Here is a 15,084-nt window from a genome sequence, read left to right on the forward strand (position 1 = left end):
ATTGTGTCAGCACTAGCTGGGGCGGCCTGTCAATTCGGCCTTGTCTTTTGTGCTTGGGAAATTCCCAGCCATGGGGGGGGGTGAGGTGGGCAGAGAGCAGCTGCCCGGGTGTCCTGCGCCCCAACTGGAGGAACTCCATGAGATTGGCTCCTGGGCATCCCCCACTGCTTGGAGCTGTCCTGGGCTGGACCTAAGCCATTCCTCATTACTTGGGGACAACTGGGTGAGAAGAGACAGAAATTCAGTGCTCCCTGGCCCTGAATCCCCAGAGCTCTCTCAGCCTAAGAAGGCCCATCTTCTGTCCCCACCCATGGGCAGCTGCAGCTGTGAGGCCCAAGACCCTTACCAGGACATGCAGAGCCAGTTAGGGACCCAGGCTCCTGCTCCTGGTGTGGGGTGGACTGTCTCCAGCCTGTGGGGATCTGCCTCCCAGAAGGCCTGGCCCACTCAAAATAGTTGCTGCAGCTACTGATGTGGTGGCAGCCTTGGTATTTTTAACCCATTGGGGGGGGGGACAGCTGGGAAGACAGAGACAAGCTCTAAGAGAGAGGCCAGAGAGGGTACAGTGTAGAGAGACCCAGGCAGGCAGCCTCTCCCCAGCTTCCCAGGCCCAGACCTCCCCTACCCTCTGCCCCAGCAGGTGGGTGGGCCCAGATGCCAGGTGCAGAATGGGGAAGGAGCCCTCTCCATGGTTAGAGCTGGGGCTTCTGAGGCTTCAGGGGTTGCCAAGGCCTGGAGGAGCCCCTCACCATGTTCCAGGGCAGCCCCATGGCTTTTCCCAATGTCAGGAAAACCTCCTACTTCCCTCACAGTCCCTCAGAATCATCCCACCCCACCCACCTCACCCAGACCCAGAGTGCCAAATTGACCACAAGCCCTGACTCCAGCTGCCAGTGGCATGGCCAGCCTTGGGAGTCAGAGAGGGGGCAAAGACAGGACTACAGCATCTCTTGGCTGAGTTCTGCTGGTCCCACTCCCCTCAAACTGACCCAAATCCCTTTGTCTACTGCCCTAAAAGAGACCCTAGGGGCCTCCATCTCTACTGTGGGGATTCTCATTCTCCCCAAACCTCCTAGGACTCCCAGAGAGCAAGGCATCTCCTATCATCCACCAGGGTGGTGGCCTTCAGCTAGCTGGGGTATGTGTGTAGCTGTGAGACAGCAAATGTGTCCATACCTGCCAGCCCACTCAGCCCTCACTCACACAGTGCTGAACCCCAGTGTCCAAGGGGGCAGAGGTCAAGGCCATGAGGCCCTTTCTCCTCCTTGCCGTGGTGGTTTCTCCCCTTGCTGGAGATGCAGCTCAACACAAATGATCTTGGTTGGGAGAAAAACAGTTTGACACCTCTTCCCATTGACTCTGCTTTCTGACCTCATTGGTCAGGGGAGTAAAGGCCTGGGGACTGAGCAGAGTCAACAAGGGTTCTGAGTGTCCCTTCTCCATCAGTCCCCCATCTCCATTGAGACTCAGCAGGCTCAGGACGATGGAAGGGCTTCCTGCAGGCCCGGAGGCTATCTCTTGCCTCCCGTGCATGTCCTCTGCTGCGTCCTGGGGACCCCAGTGATGATAGCCCCTGCTGCTCCCCTTGCAGTGGGGAACCCAGAACCCTGTCAGAGGCTTGAACCTGGCACTGCACAGATCTGGGGCTTCCCAGAGGATGGGTGATAGCTGAGGTGGATGGTGAGGAAGAGTCTAGCAGGTGACAAAGGGAAGGGCCTAAAGGATGGGGGGCACAGCCCAAGCGAAGTCTTGGCAACAAAACAGCTGATGCATCCAGAAGTGGGGCAGCTGGGGCGCTGGCAGGGTGGCCGTGCTGCGCAGGGAGTGGTGCTGTGAATGCCAGGCTCAGTCTGCAATCTCCCCAGGCTTCAGCAAGCTCTCGCAGTCAGGGTTGAGGGCAGGGTCCCACAGAGAGGAGGCATGGGGAGAGGAGTGGCAGAATTACCTCAGGAACACAGCCTGGGTGTAGGATGAAGGGGCTAGGCTTCAAGTAGCAAGGGGAGGAAGTGGGATCTTGTCCTGTCCTCTTGTCTTAAGCAAGACAGAAGGACCTTGGTGAGATAGGGGCTCTGCAGAGGGGTGGCCTTTGCAGTGCTAGGGGTGGGTTGGGGACTTGGGAAGTGAGAAGACTGAGGAGTCCCCAGGGAAGGGAGGAGGGTTCAGGTTCAGGGTGGGGGGCAGAGAGAAGGGAGGAGAGGAGCTGAGCCTGAGGACCGCCTGGTGCAGCTGGGATGGAAGAAGCAGTAGTGAAGGGTTTCCCTCAAGGCCCCCATAGGCCTGGGTGCCCAGGAAGCTCAGAGCTGTGGTGGCCACAAGAGTGCACACCTGCCACCTGCGGCATGCCCACTGTGTGCCAGACCTGCCTGGCCCACCATTTGCAGCTGCAGGGGAGAGAGGAGTAATCTGAGAGGTTCAGTCTCCAGCTAGGCATGCACAGCTGGCAGCAGGATTCAACCTTGTTTCTCAGAGGACTAGCAAGGGGTTTGATCCCTGGGTCCCTGGGGCAGGCTCTGGGCACTCCTGCAAACTCCACCCACAATTCCACCCCCACCTCTGCTGCCAGAGCATCCAGAGCCCCCCACCCGGCACTCCTGAGAGGCTCTCCCCTAGCTGATTCAGGGAGTGTAGTACTTATGTTAGTGTCTGTTGATGAGTATAGAGTACCATCAGAATTCGCTTTTCAGCATTCCTGGCATGGCCCCCTCCACCCCCCCACCAGGCTCAGGAGAAGGAAGGGAGAGGAAGGTCCCGCCCCCAGCCTTCTCTCCTCCCCACCCCTCCCTGCTGGGCGATGAAGATGAAGAAAACAGGAGTGAGGGAAGAGCTGTGATGTGGCCAGTGGGGGGGGCTCCCCCATCCCAGAGGGGCTGACCTCAGCCTGGGAGGAATGTGCAGGAGGCGGAGGGCAGGGGCAGAGCGGCTAAGGGGAGGGCCACAGCCAAAGGTCCAGGGTTCTTGGTGGCCCCTCCCTCAGTCCCTCCACCTCAACTCTGACAGGGTCCTCAGCAGAGAAGGGGAACAGACAGACAGGCAAGGAGGGGAGGAGCTAATCTTTCTAAAAAGGTGGGCTAGGGGTCCCCAGGATTATGGAGGCCAGGCTGGAGATGGGGTTGTACCTGACAGACCCTTGCCCAGGAGCCTTATCTGCGGTGGGTACTAGAATGTCAGGGAACTTAGGCCTCAGGTGACACCTGAGCGCTCTTTACAGCTGCTCCCCACCACCTCCCCGCCATGCCTAAGTCCTCCATGCAGTAGGGCCTGGTACCTCCATGGCCAGAACAGGAAAAGATTGTGAGGTTGGAGCCACCAGCCTTGATGGCTAAAGCAGGTGTGAGCGAGGATCCCAAGATCCCCTCCAGCCCAGGCCGGGTGCTGGGAGGGTTGGCACAGCTTTCCTCAGATGGGCATCTCACCCAGCCACACCACGCAGAGTCCAGGCAGGGGCAGAGGGGCAGCCCAACTGGTGGGGGGTGGGGAGGCAGGTGCTGAGACTTGGCACAACAATCTAGGTTTTTCCAGAAGGAAAAGCCAAAGCCTTGGCCGGCTGTGGCACTGACAGGCAGTCCCAGAGCAAGAACCCAGGCAAGCCTCTGCCCAACAAAAGGTAGAGCTCCAGGAGACTGGGGTGGCCCTAGGGCAAGAGCACCGGCAGAAATAAGGACCCCAGCTGCCTCTCCTGGTTTGCCTTATTCTCTTGAGACATAGGCCCTGACTGCCTGACTCCAGAATCCTTGGAGACTTTGATCCCCAGTGTAACCCACAGGCAATGACCCTGCTCCTGGAGTGATGCCACCATAGAAGCCCCTACCCATGGCCTGGCACACTTGGACCTTGGGCTGAAGTGCAGAAAGGGACCTTGTTGGGACAGGGACAACTTGAGCTCCCACCCCTGAGGACCTCCTTTCTTACTCAAGAGAGGGGACACACCTAGAGGAGGGAGTGCACAGGGGTCAGGGGGGCCAGAGACAGCCCAGGCCCTCCAGGGCCAGAGACACCAGGCCCTCCTCTAGGTGTGTCCCCTCTCTTGAGTAAGAAAGGAGGTCCTCAGGGGTGGGAGCTCAAGTTGTCCCTGTCCCAACAAGGTCCCTTTCTGGGGGTTGAATCCCAGGCTACTGGAAAGATTATGGGGGTAGGGGTCCTAGTCCCATTTCTTAATGTGAACACAGGGCCAGGGGATGAAATGGTCAGGACCCTGGGCCTGGAGAACAGAAGGCAGTGGGGGCAGACAGGGGCACAGTGGGGGTGGGCAGGCACCTCAAAGAAATTTGCTGATCTTGGCTGCTTGGGTGGAAAATTGTAAACAGCTGAAGAATTTTGTTTGCTTGCACAGGGAAGGCTGACCAGGTCCAAGGCAAAGAGGCAGCTAGCCCAAGAGTAGGAAAAAGCCACGTCCTGGAAGCCCGAGAGCTCAGGCAGGGATGCATCCCTCTACCGGCCCTCTTGGAGGCCCCTGGTCCTCCCAGAGGTCCCCGTGATTCACCTGCCCACTGGCCAGGTCAGTCCCAGAATACGAGGTCCTGAGGTTCAAAGGTGGAACAAGCATGGCCCCACTTCCCCTTCCAGGGACTTGGAGATCAGTCTCCCCAGCTCTGTCCTGCCTGGCTGGAAGACATCCAGGGGAGGGGCGGCAGAACTCGACACACTTGCAGTGTCCACGCAGCCTCGCTGACTCCTATGCTCGCCAAGCTGGGGGTGGCAGGAGAATAACTTTTGCAGGGACCACCCTCAAGCCCATCCTCAAGCCCTGGTACGTTCGTCCAGATGCACTTGAGGGCCCCACTCTGCCACTGTCAACATTCAGCTCCTCCAAAGAGGGGCTGTAAAAAAAAAAAAAAGAGCGGCTGAATTACCCCTCACAGCACAAGTAGGACGCGTTGTTCAGCACACCCAGCTTCAGGAGGAGACCTCAGGTCCTTCCCAACAGAGGCACTGAGATGCAGGAGTCCCGTCCTGTCTGTAAAACTCTCTCAGGGTTTAGCTCCGGGTTTGGTGGGGGCAGGTCCTCCCACTCTCCCCCTAGGAAGAGCTCACACAGTCTGCCCCACCCTCCAGCAGAGATGCAGGGCCATCTGTCCAGGACAGGCCCACGCCCTGCAGTGCAGAAGTAAGATTTGCTGGACCTCCTGTGCCTGCCTCTCTCCCGCCCCCCAGTCCTCCTCCCCCCCCGCCCCCCGCCTGGCTGTCATTGAAGCCACTGCCTGCCAGGCAGCTGAAGTACTAAGAGGCCCAGTTGGTGAGGAAGGACTGGGGCTGGGGTCCTGAGGGCCCATGAGACCTCCAGTTAAGAACGCCCTCCCCTGACCTCCAGTCCTCCCATCCCAGATGGCTCCTGAGAACTGAGGTGGCAGCTGAGCTCCCCCTTATCCCTCCCCCCAGCTCCCCAGCTGTGGAGGAACAGGTGAGGTATTGGAGTCCCTGGGGGTGCCCCCCACCCAGCTATTCCCTTTGCCTGCTATGCAGAGCCGCCTGAAGCTGGGGGTCTCTGTTGCTTCTTTCTCCTTCGCCTTGACTGGCCACCAGGCTTCCAGGACCGCTGCCTGGAGCACCCTTCCGCCTTGAGGCCCAGCAGGGGAGGGGTCATCCCTACAGCCCCTCCCTGTGCCCATTCTCCTCTGGCCTGGCCGACATCTCCAGCTGGTCCGGCTGCCTGCCCGGTCACCCGATCCGCCCTGTAAACTTTACGGGGCGTGTGGGGCGGTGGCTGGCCTGGTGTGGGCGGGGGCTGCTCCTTAAAGGAGCCGTCAGTGGGTGTCTTGTGGTCCCTGGGCTTCTCCCCTTCTCCAGAGCAGGAAGGAGCCAGGGTGGGGAGGTGCCGCTGCTGGAGTTCTTGGTGGAGTGTGGGAAGGCAGCCAGGTGTTGGCTTCACAGACCTCTAGAGCCTGAGAAGAGGCAGCGGCAAGTGTCACCAGAGAGGAGGGAGGTGGGGGTCCTAGCATGGGAGGGGTCTAGGAGCTGGGAAGCAGGGCAGGGGTGTGGGAGGAGGGGTCTGGGACCTGCTCCAGCAGCCACTCCCCTTGCTTAGTCCCACCCCCAGGGTTCCCGGCACCTGCCCAGCCAGCTCCTGGGAAGGAGGGTAAGCAGAGCCCAACAGGGCCAGAGCCTGGCACCAGCTATGGGATCTGGGGCAGGTGTCCGGTTTGTGGAGTGCAATGACTCAAAGATAGAGAAAGCTTGAGGGGCAAAAGAAGTGGAGGAGAGCCTCAGGGAGACTGTGGAGGCTCTGAGGGAAAAGGGCAGCTTGACCAGGAATCCAGGGTGAGAGTGAGAGGCTGCCTCACTCTGCCCCCTTGATTCCTTTGGGGTGTGAATGGTCAAGCATGGAACCAGGGCTGCTGGAGCTGGCCTGGGAGCACTGCACGTCAGAAGCTGAGGTAGATGATTGGTGCTGCAGTGGTATTTGCTCACTTGCATGCCCTCAGAGACACGTGCACACTGGTATGTGAACACACACATTTGCGCATGTGCAAATGTGCAACACATCTGCATATAAAGCATGCACATGTCACACACGTACACAGCGCATAAATCGCATACAGTGCCACTTGTGTGCACATGCACATTTGTGCATGCAACCCATATCTACACATGTGTAATATGACACACACACCATCACATTGGCACATACGCATGTACACATGTGCACACACATGCAGATACACATATGCACATTCACAAAGGGAACCTCAGAAACAGTAACATTCACAAGCACCCACACCCTTGACTGCAGCCCCAAAAGTGTCTCTGTGTTTCTCTGTGGGTCTGTGGGTGCACAGCCATCTCCAGAGTCCTGACCCCCCTTTCCCCAACTCTCACTCTCATGACTAGCTTGTTTTGCTCATTGCACTTGGCGCCCTCTGCACCAGTCCAAATCCTTGTTGGCACTCTGCCCCTTCCCGCATGGGGAACTTGTCTATGTCTCCCAGTATCCCTAGTCCTGGCCCAGGCTGGCATGAAGTGGGCAAAGAGTGTGAATTAATGTCTGTGAATGTGTATGGGGAGGGAGGTTACTGGGGAGGGTGACGTGGTGGGGCCGGAGCCTGCCATTGCAGGGTGACCCTGAGGGTGTGCCAGTCGTGGGTGTGTCTGTGATTGTGGCCAGGCGGGGCACCCTCCTAGGGGAGGGCGAGGGGAGGGCTGCAAAGCGGAATGTGACCCCCCAGCCTCTTTCCCTTAGGGGCTGTAATCTGATCCCTGGGGACTCCCCCCTTAGCCTCCCGCCCTAGCTGCTGACTCCTTCTCTTCCAGATCCCGGGGCAGAGTCCGGGGCAGCTCAAGGCTCCTCTGCACACACCCGTTGAACCCTGAGCGCCCTGAGCTGTGGGGATGGGGCGGGCCGGGGCCGCCGCCATGATCCCGGTCCTGGCTCTGCTCTGGGCAGCAGGGCTGGGGAGTGCCACCCCCAGTACTCCACGCCTTCGGCTCTCCTTCCAAGGTAGGTGCACCTGGCAGGCAGGAGGGCCCAGCTAGGGGTGGGCAGGAAAGAGGCCCAGCGTGGACAGGGGAGCTCTGCGGTGGCTGCTGCCCCACCTGTGTGCCTATCACCTGACCCTGGTTGGATCAGAGTCACCCTTTGGCCATCTCCAGTTAACCCTGTCCTGGATTCAGCCCTCGACTTCTCTGCCTACATTCTCCTTGTGCTTTCCCACGAAGGCCCCTCCTGTCCCCATAGCAACAGACATTGTCTCTGTCTCATCCGGTACCCCCAACCAGGCCATACCCCTCAGCAGAGCAACAGGGAAGTTGAGGTTGGAGGGCCATCAGAGCCCCCTTCTTATGGCCCCCGCAAAGGAGGGTGATTACTAAGCTGTGGCACTGGGTAGGCAAATCTGCTGAGCTTAGGATGGTGTTGGGGTGGCAGGGAAGAACCTTCAGCCTGACTATTTGGGGTTCGGGTTCCGGCCATCCCTGCATGCCCAGCTTCCCCCAGAACTCTGGTGTCCATAGGCCTGGTCTCCCAGTGTGCCCACCCAGAGACACTGCTTGCCCGAGCATGCCAAGTTCAACCTGCTTTCCTCTTCATGGGGGTGCACTGCCCACCCTGGCAGCTCCACACATGTACCTGGGTGGGCCTGTCTTTGCACGTGTGTAAACTCACACATGTGTAAATTCACACACATTATAAATTCACATGTGTGGGCCAGGTCCTAAGTACAACCTTGGCCCATAGAGAGACAATCAGGCAGGGCCTGGGGAGGCTTCCAGTATAGTTGGTGAGTCCTTGGTGGTGTCCCTACCCTGCAGAGCTCCAGGCCTGGCATGGTCTACGGACCTTCAGGCTGGAGCGGACCTGCTGCTACGAAGCCTTGCTGGTGGATGAGGAGCGTGGACGCCTGTTTGTGGGGGCCGAGAACCACGTGGCCTCCCTCAGCCTGGACAACATTAGCAAGCGGGCCAAGAAGGTGCAAGGAACCCCCGCCCTCAGCACTGCCCAGGGAAAGAGCCCTTGGACCCCACTCCAGACTGCCTGGAGAGACCCAATGGGATGGGCCCCTGTGTGGAAAGTCCCCCAAGATGGCGAACATCCCGAGTTCCTGACCTGTCCCCCCTCCACCCCCATAGCTGGCTTGGCCGGCCCCTGTGGAATGGCGAGAGGAGTGCAACTGGGCAGGGAAGGACATTGGTGTGAGTGTTACAGGGGCTGGAGTGGGGAGGGTCAGCCTTCACCCCAGAGACGGGGCAGCACTAAAACAGAGGACTGCCTGTTCTGGCTGGGATGAGGGCAGGGAGGTCGAGGTGGCTAAGGTCTGGAGGTGGTGAGTCAGGGTGGGGGCTCATGTTATTCTTCTTGGGGGCCTCTGAGTCATGGGGGCAGTACATGCCTGTGCCTCCCCATGCACCCACCCTGGTGAGGGCTGGGCTGGGCTGTCATCAAGTGCACCCAGGTCCCTGTAGCCCATATTGGCACTTGCCTAGGCCAATGCAGAAGAGAGGAAGGAGTGGGGCTGCTACTGGTGAGCTGGGACCCCTTAAGTCCACCTCCCTGGGGGAAGCCTCACTGCCCCTGATCCTGCCCACCCACTAGACTGAGTGCATGAACTTCGTGAAGTTGCTGCATGCCTACAACCGCACGCACTTGCTGGCCTGTGGTACAGGGGCCTTCCACCCAACCTGTGCATTTGTGTTGGTGGGCCACCGGCTGGAGGTAAGGCCAGATCTAGGCAGGGAGGGCAGTCGGGAGGGTGAGGAAGGGCCTGGCAATAACAACTCCCCCCACCTCCCAGGAGCCCGTGCTCCAGCTGGACCCGCGAAAGCTAGAGGACGGCAAAGGGAAGAGTCCTTACGACCCCAGCCACCGGGCTGCCTCCGTGCTGGTGGGTGAGTCCAAAGGTTGGGACCCCAGCAGAACTCCTAGTACCCCTTAGAAATGCTAGAACCTCACAAAGTCCCAAGTCCCCGAGACTCTGGGGATCCCCCATAGCTTCACTGACTCCCTGAGAACTCCAGAGCTGCCCAGGTCCTCCCACCCCAAGATCCCTCAGCTTGGCTGAGCCGCCCTTGCCCTGTCTGCAGGGGAAGAGCTATACTCAGGGGTGGCAGCAGACCTCATGGGCCGGGACTTTACCATCTTTCGCAGCCTGGGCCAGCGTCCGAGTCTCCGAACAGAGCCTCATGATTCCCGCTGGCTCAACGGTGAGAGGCTGGTGGGGCTGGTGGGAGGGGGCCATCACCCTCCCAGAGGGCCCATGCCAAGCAAGGCCCATATAAGTGAGCAATGAGCACAGCCAGGTCTCACCAAGCACTTGCCATAATCAGGCCTTGTGCCAGGCACTGGAGTCACAGGGACAGACAAGACTGGTATGACCCGTGCCCTCTTTGAGTTCACACATCTCAGAACAATAAGACCAATTCCAATGGCTGCGAGGCCAGTGTGAGCCCAGAGAGGAAGGCAAAAGGAGATGGGGTGGGTGGTGGAGGAAGCCACGCTGCGGGGGGGGGGAGGTATGAGCTAGTTCCACAGCACAAGAGAGCCAGCCTAAAGAGCATCCCAGGCAGAGAGCACAACTAGTGGAAAGGCCTGGATGCAGAAACAAGCAAAGGAATGGACCCAAGGAGCAACATGCTGGACACCAATACTCCTATGGGGTGACCTACATTTATGATAACGTCATAATGATAAGAAGCCTGGACTGTCGCTGGAATAGTTTATTCTAAGAGCAAGGAGACCCAGCAGAAAGATTTGAAGTGGGAGTAGAGAGCATCTGGTTCTGCTAGGCAGGAAGATTCACGAGTGAAAGTGAAACCAGATACCCCATCTCTCTCTCTCTGGCCCACAGGCCTGGGGAACAGTGAGGGGCAAGGTCAGACGCCGGCTGGTCTTCCCCTGCGTGCCCAGGTAGCCACGGTCTCTGCTGCCCCCTCGTGGCTGCATTTGCATCGCAGGCCCTGATCTTTTGGATTCAGTCGGCGCCAACCCAACTCGGTCCTCGGGGCCCGGTCATATGCTGTCCTGGGTGCTACAGCCTGCTCAAGGGGAAGGGGAGGCAGCGCGTGGGGCTCTGTATCGGGGGAGCGGTGCTGGGACTCGCTGACCCCATGCTTCCTGCTTCACCCAGAGCCCAAGTTTGTCAAGGTCTTCTGGATCCCCGAGAGCGAAAACCCGGATGACGACAAAATCTACTTCTTCTTTCGTGAATCAGCTGTGGAGGCGGCAGCAGCAATGGGACGCCTGTCCGTGTCCCGCGTTGGCCAGATCTGCCGGGTGAGGAGTCCCTGGGCCACACTCAGCGACCCCACTCCCGTCCCTTTGCCCGCCCGGGTCTGGTCCTCATCCTCTCCGATCGTCCTGGCAGAACGACGTTGGCGGCCAGCGCAGCCTGGTCAACAAATGGACGACGTTCCTGAAGGCGCGGCTAGTGTGCTCGGTGCCCGGCATTGAGGGCGACACCCACTTCGACCAGCTCCGTGAGTGTTGGAGTCGGGGGTGGATGATGGTATCGAGGAGAGGGGCAGGGGTGTAGATTCCGGGAGCTCCCTCCCCTAACTAGGCCCCTTCCCCTGCAGAGGATGTGTTCCTGCTGTCCTCGCGGGACCGTCTGACCCCACTGCTCTATGGAGTCTTCTCCGCATCCAGGTGAGGCGCGGGACGCTGGGAGCCAGAGCAGGGCCAGCCTGGATCCACCAGGCCCGTCACTCCGCTGTCATCTTTGCCTGCAGTGGCATCTTCCAGGGCTCCGCAGTGTGTGTGTACAGCATGAACGACGTGCGCCGGGCTTTCCTGGGACCCTTTGCGCACAAGGAGGGGCCTACGCACCAGTGGGTGTCATACCAGGGTCGTGTCCCCTACCCTCGGCCTGGCATGGTGCGTAGCCTGGGGACTCCTGCCACAATCCACTTTAAAACCTCAAGGATGAAGAACATGGCCCTGGGTCTTATTGGTGAATGTGTCTTCTTCCTTTTGTTATGGGTGGGAAAAGGTCACCATCATCAGACAGGATCCTCAAGAGAAGGCCAGATTCCCCCTCAAACTTCCCAGGGCAAGGCTGGTCTCCTTTTTTAAACCCCCAGGGCAGGGTTCTGTCCCCTTCCCCTTTCATGCTCCCAGAGGCCTGCATGGAGGGCGGCCTTCCAAGCCCCCATAACTATATCCCTGCTGTGCCTCTCCACCACCTCCAGTGCCCCAGCAAGACCTTTGGCACCTTCAGTTCCACCAAGGACTTCCCAGACGACGTCATCCAGTTTGTTCGGAACCACCCCCTCATGTACAACTCGGTCATGCCCATTGGGGGGCGCCCTCTCTTCCTACAAGTGGGAGCCGGGTACACCTTCACCCAAATTGCTGCTGATCGGGTGGCAGCTGCTGACGGACACTATGATGTCCTCTTCATTGGCACAGGTCAGGAGCTCTCCACGACAACCCAGACCTACAAGATTCCATCTAGCCTCCTTGGCCTGGAAGGGGACGCTCTCCCTGCTCAGGCCCATCTCCACGTCTTTTCCTGGGCTGTGGCCCTAACTTCAGGATGCTGCCCTGATTATTCCAACCCACACTGTTCACCTTGACCCAACCATGCTGACAGCGGAGGCCTGGGAGGCAAGGAGAGCCCAGCTCTAGCTGTCAGGGAACACGAATGGTCATTCCCCCTTCTCGCCCCTGCAGACGCCGGCACAGTGCTGAAGGTGATCTCAGTCCCCAAGGGTGGCAGACCTAACGCTGAGGGGCTGCTCCTGGAGGAGCTGCAGGTGTTTGAGGTGAGGCCTGGCCCCCATCGCCCCGGGTCCCTCCACCCCACTAAGCCCTGACCCTGCTGCCCCTCCTCCCTTTCAGGACTCAGCTGCAGTCACCAGCATGCAAATCTCCTCCAAGAGGGTGAGTGACCAGAAGGATGGGGGTGGGGTGGGATGGACTGAGCTTGTGCCCAGGGCATCCCAACCCTCTCACCCCTCTTGGTAGGTCATGACCCTGGGGCTTGAGTATAAGGCCCTGCCTTTGCTAGACTGTGTGACCTGAGTGAGACCTCAGTATTCTCACCTGTTAAGTGGGAGAAGGGATCCCTGACCGATGGGAAGCAGGCGTGGGGCCGCCCTCGGTCAGCCCAGAGCCCCTCGTCCCCTCTAGCACCAGCTGTATGTAGCTTCGCGGAGCGCGGTGGCCCAGATCGCGTTGCACCGCTGCGCTGCTCACGGCCGCGCCTGCGCTGAATGCTGTCTGGCGCGAGACCCCTACTGTGCCTGGGACGGAGTCGCGTGCACCCGCTTCCAGCCCAGTGCCAAGAGGTGGGCGGGGGCGGGGGCGGAGGCGGGGGGGGGCCACCGGGAGGGAGACGAAGGGTCTTTTTCTACCCGGGATGAAAGTAGAAGGGCTCATGAGGATCCAATATTCCCCCAGGCGGTTCCGACGGCAAGACGTAAGGAATGGCGACCCCAGCTTGCTGTGCTCTGGGGGTGAGTGCCCCGTCTCCCACCACCGTCAGCCCCTGAAGATGCCCCACCTGCCCTGCCGTGAGTGAATCTGACATTCTCCCCGCCCCAAGACTCATCCCGTCCCGCGCTGCTGGAGCGGAAGGTGTTTGGCGTAGAGGGCGGCAGCGTCTTTCTGGAATGTGAGCCCCGTTCGCTGCAGGCGAGCATGGAGTGGACCTTCCAGCGCGCAGGGGAGATGGCCCACACGCAGGTAAGCCTTGCCCCGCCCTTCCCAACCAGGCCCTGTCCAGCCTACATCCAGGAGAGGTCCCGCCCTGTCTACTGAAGCCCTTGGCCTTCACCTCACGTCTAGTTAGGTCCTGCCCAATGAGGACCCGCCCAACCAGACCCCTTACGTCCAGTTTGGCCCCTTACCTGCACTCCATATCCTGGTGAGGCCTCATTCTGTCCAACCAGCCTCCTGACCCGCCTCTCCCACCCCACATTCGGGAGAAGACTCGCCCTCGACCCACCCATTGAGGTCCTTGACCCGCTCCCCGCCTTCAGGTAAACCTCGCCCCGGTTCAAATATTCACTTAAAGACCACTAGCCACCGTGCACCCAACCTTCAAATGTGCCCCTGCGGACGTCCCTTTTCCGCTCCCCCTCTGCTCCCATTGACCCTTTGCTTCTCCAGTCCCTTGCTGGGGCGGCAAGTCCTGTTCCGGGTCCGGATGCCCCGGCCTCACGCTGTCCCCCGCCCGCAGGTGCTGACAGAGGAGCGCGCCGAGCGCACCGCGCGGGGGCTACTGCTGCGCGGACTGCGGCGCCGGGACTCGGGCGTGTATCTGTGCGTGGCGGTGGAGCAGGGCTTTTCGCAGCCGCTGCGTCGCCTGGCGCTGCACGTGCTGAGTGCTGCTCAGGCCGAACGGCTGGCACGGGTCGAGGAGGCTGCGCCTGCCGCGCCACCGGGCCCCAAACTCTGGTACCGGGACTTTCTGCAGCTGGTGGAACCGGGCGGCGGTGGCGGCGCGAACTCCCTGCGCATGTGCCGCCCTCAGCCTGCGCTGCGCCCACCGTCCCCAGAGTCGCGGAGGAAGGGCCGCAACCGGCGGACGCACGCCCCTGAGCCGCGCGCTGAGCGGGGGCCGCGCAGCGTAGCGCACTGGTGACCTGGCTGTCCCCACGCCGGGGATCAGGCAGGAGACGACAGGCAGGAGAGGGAGCAGACAAAGCCTGGGCAGACGGACGGGTCAGGGCCAGGTACATTGGGGTCCCTGGTGGACAGAGACACCAACTGACAGGCCCTGGCCTTAGGGCAGCCGAGCGGGCTTATTTATTAACAGGATAACCCTTGAATGTAGCCCCGGGAAGGGCGGCCCAGGCTGGGTGCAGGATCCAGCCAGGAGGGAGGGGACAGAGAAGTTGGGCTTCAGAGCAACTGAACCACCAGGACGCGGGAGATGCCCAGAGTGCCCTCCCTTGGGGACAGACCCCTTCCTTGGGCAGTGAGCAGAAAGCTGGGAACAGGCTGGGTTGCTGGGAGCGGGGTGAGGCAGGCCGCCTGTACTAAAGTAATGCAATAAACACATTATCAACAGAAGCTGGAATGGCCCCAGCAGACAACCGCTAGGTGCCTTGCTCTGTGGTCTTGGGCACCTTCCTAGCAGTCTCAGGGCCTGAGTTTCTCCCGTCCAAGGTTGCTGTGGTGAGGAATAAAGGGAGTTTCTACATGACTGAGTGGGTTCTCCAGGGCCTTTGGGATGCTGACATGCACAGTACATTCTGCACAATGCAATTTAAGGGCTAAGTGCTATGGAAAAGAATGTGAGCAGAAGGCCTCACTGAAGGAGTAACACTGAGTTGAAATGACAAGGAGCCAACCACAGGAATATCTGGGGATGGAGCATTCCAGGAGGGAACAGCCACTACAAAGGCCCTGAGGTGGGAGCAGCTTGCCAAGTTTGAGGAACATCAGGGAGGCCAATGTGGTATAGGGGAGTGAGGCGTTTGGGATGTTTTAGGAAGAAGAGCCCAGTCTGGCTTTGCTCTAGTTGGGAAGGTCACAAGGGTCCAACCACAGAGGGAAGGCCTGAACCTGGACTACCTCCTCCCTTTAATGGTAAACAGTGATAGGAGTCCTCACATCACCTTGTGTGATCTGTGTGCCTTCATGGTGAGAAGAGGGAAGGACCAAAACTATAAAATGTGCTAAGTGCTTCACACATAGTTCTATCTCCGTTC

General features: G+C 59.8%; 1 protein-coding gene across 1 annotated transcript; it reads left to right on the top strand.

Annotated features, from left to right (window-relative positions):
- Window positions 1–5,202: 5,202 nt before the first annotated feature.
- SEMA3B (semaphorin 3B) lies at window positions 5,203–14,470 on the top strand. Its single transcript, XM_076007888.1, has 18 exons — window positions 5,203–5,398; window positions 7,246–7,432; window positions 8,242–8,399; window positions 8,560–8,622; window positions 9,023–9,142; window positions 9,222–9,315; window positions 9,511–9,630; window positions 10,554–10,699; window positions 10,791–10,902; window positions 11,002–11,071; window positions 11,155–11,299; window positions 11,614–11,833; window positions 12,098–12,189; window positions 12,266–12,307; window positions 12,557–12,714; window positions 12,827–12,882; window positions 12,972–13,111; window positions 13,608–14,470. The coding sequence occupies exons 2-18, from the start codon at window positions 7,324–7,326 to the stop codon at window positions 14,010–14,012; spliced, it is 2,250 nt and encodes a 749-aa protein (XP_075864003.1). The 5' UTR covers window positions 5,203–5,398; window positions 7,246–7,323; the 3' UTR covers window positions 14,013–14,470.
- The last annotated feature ends 614 nt before the right edge of the window (window positions 14,471–15,084 follow it).

The sequence above is a fragment of the Microcebus murinus genome, chromosome 1 (genome assembly GCF_040939455.1).
Source record: "Microcebus murinus isolate Inina chromosome 1, M.murinus_Inina_mat1.0, whole genome shotgun sequence".
Lineage (NCBI taxonomy): Eukaryota > Metazoa > Chordata > Mammalia > Primates > Cheirogaleidae > Microcebus > Microcebus murinus.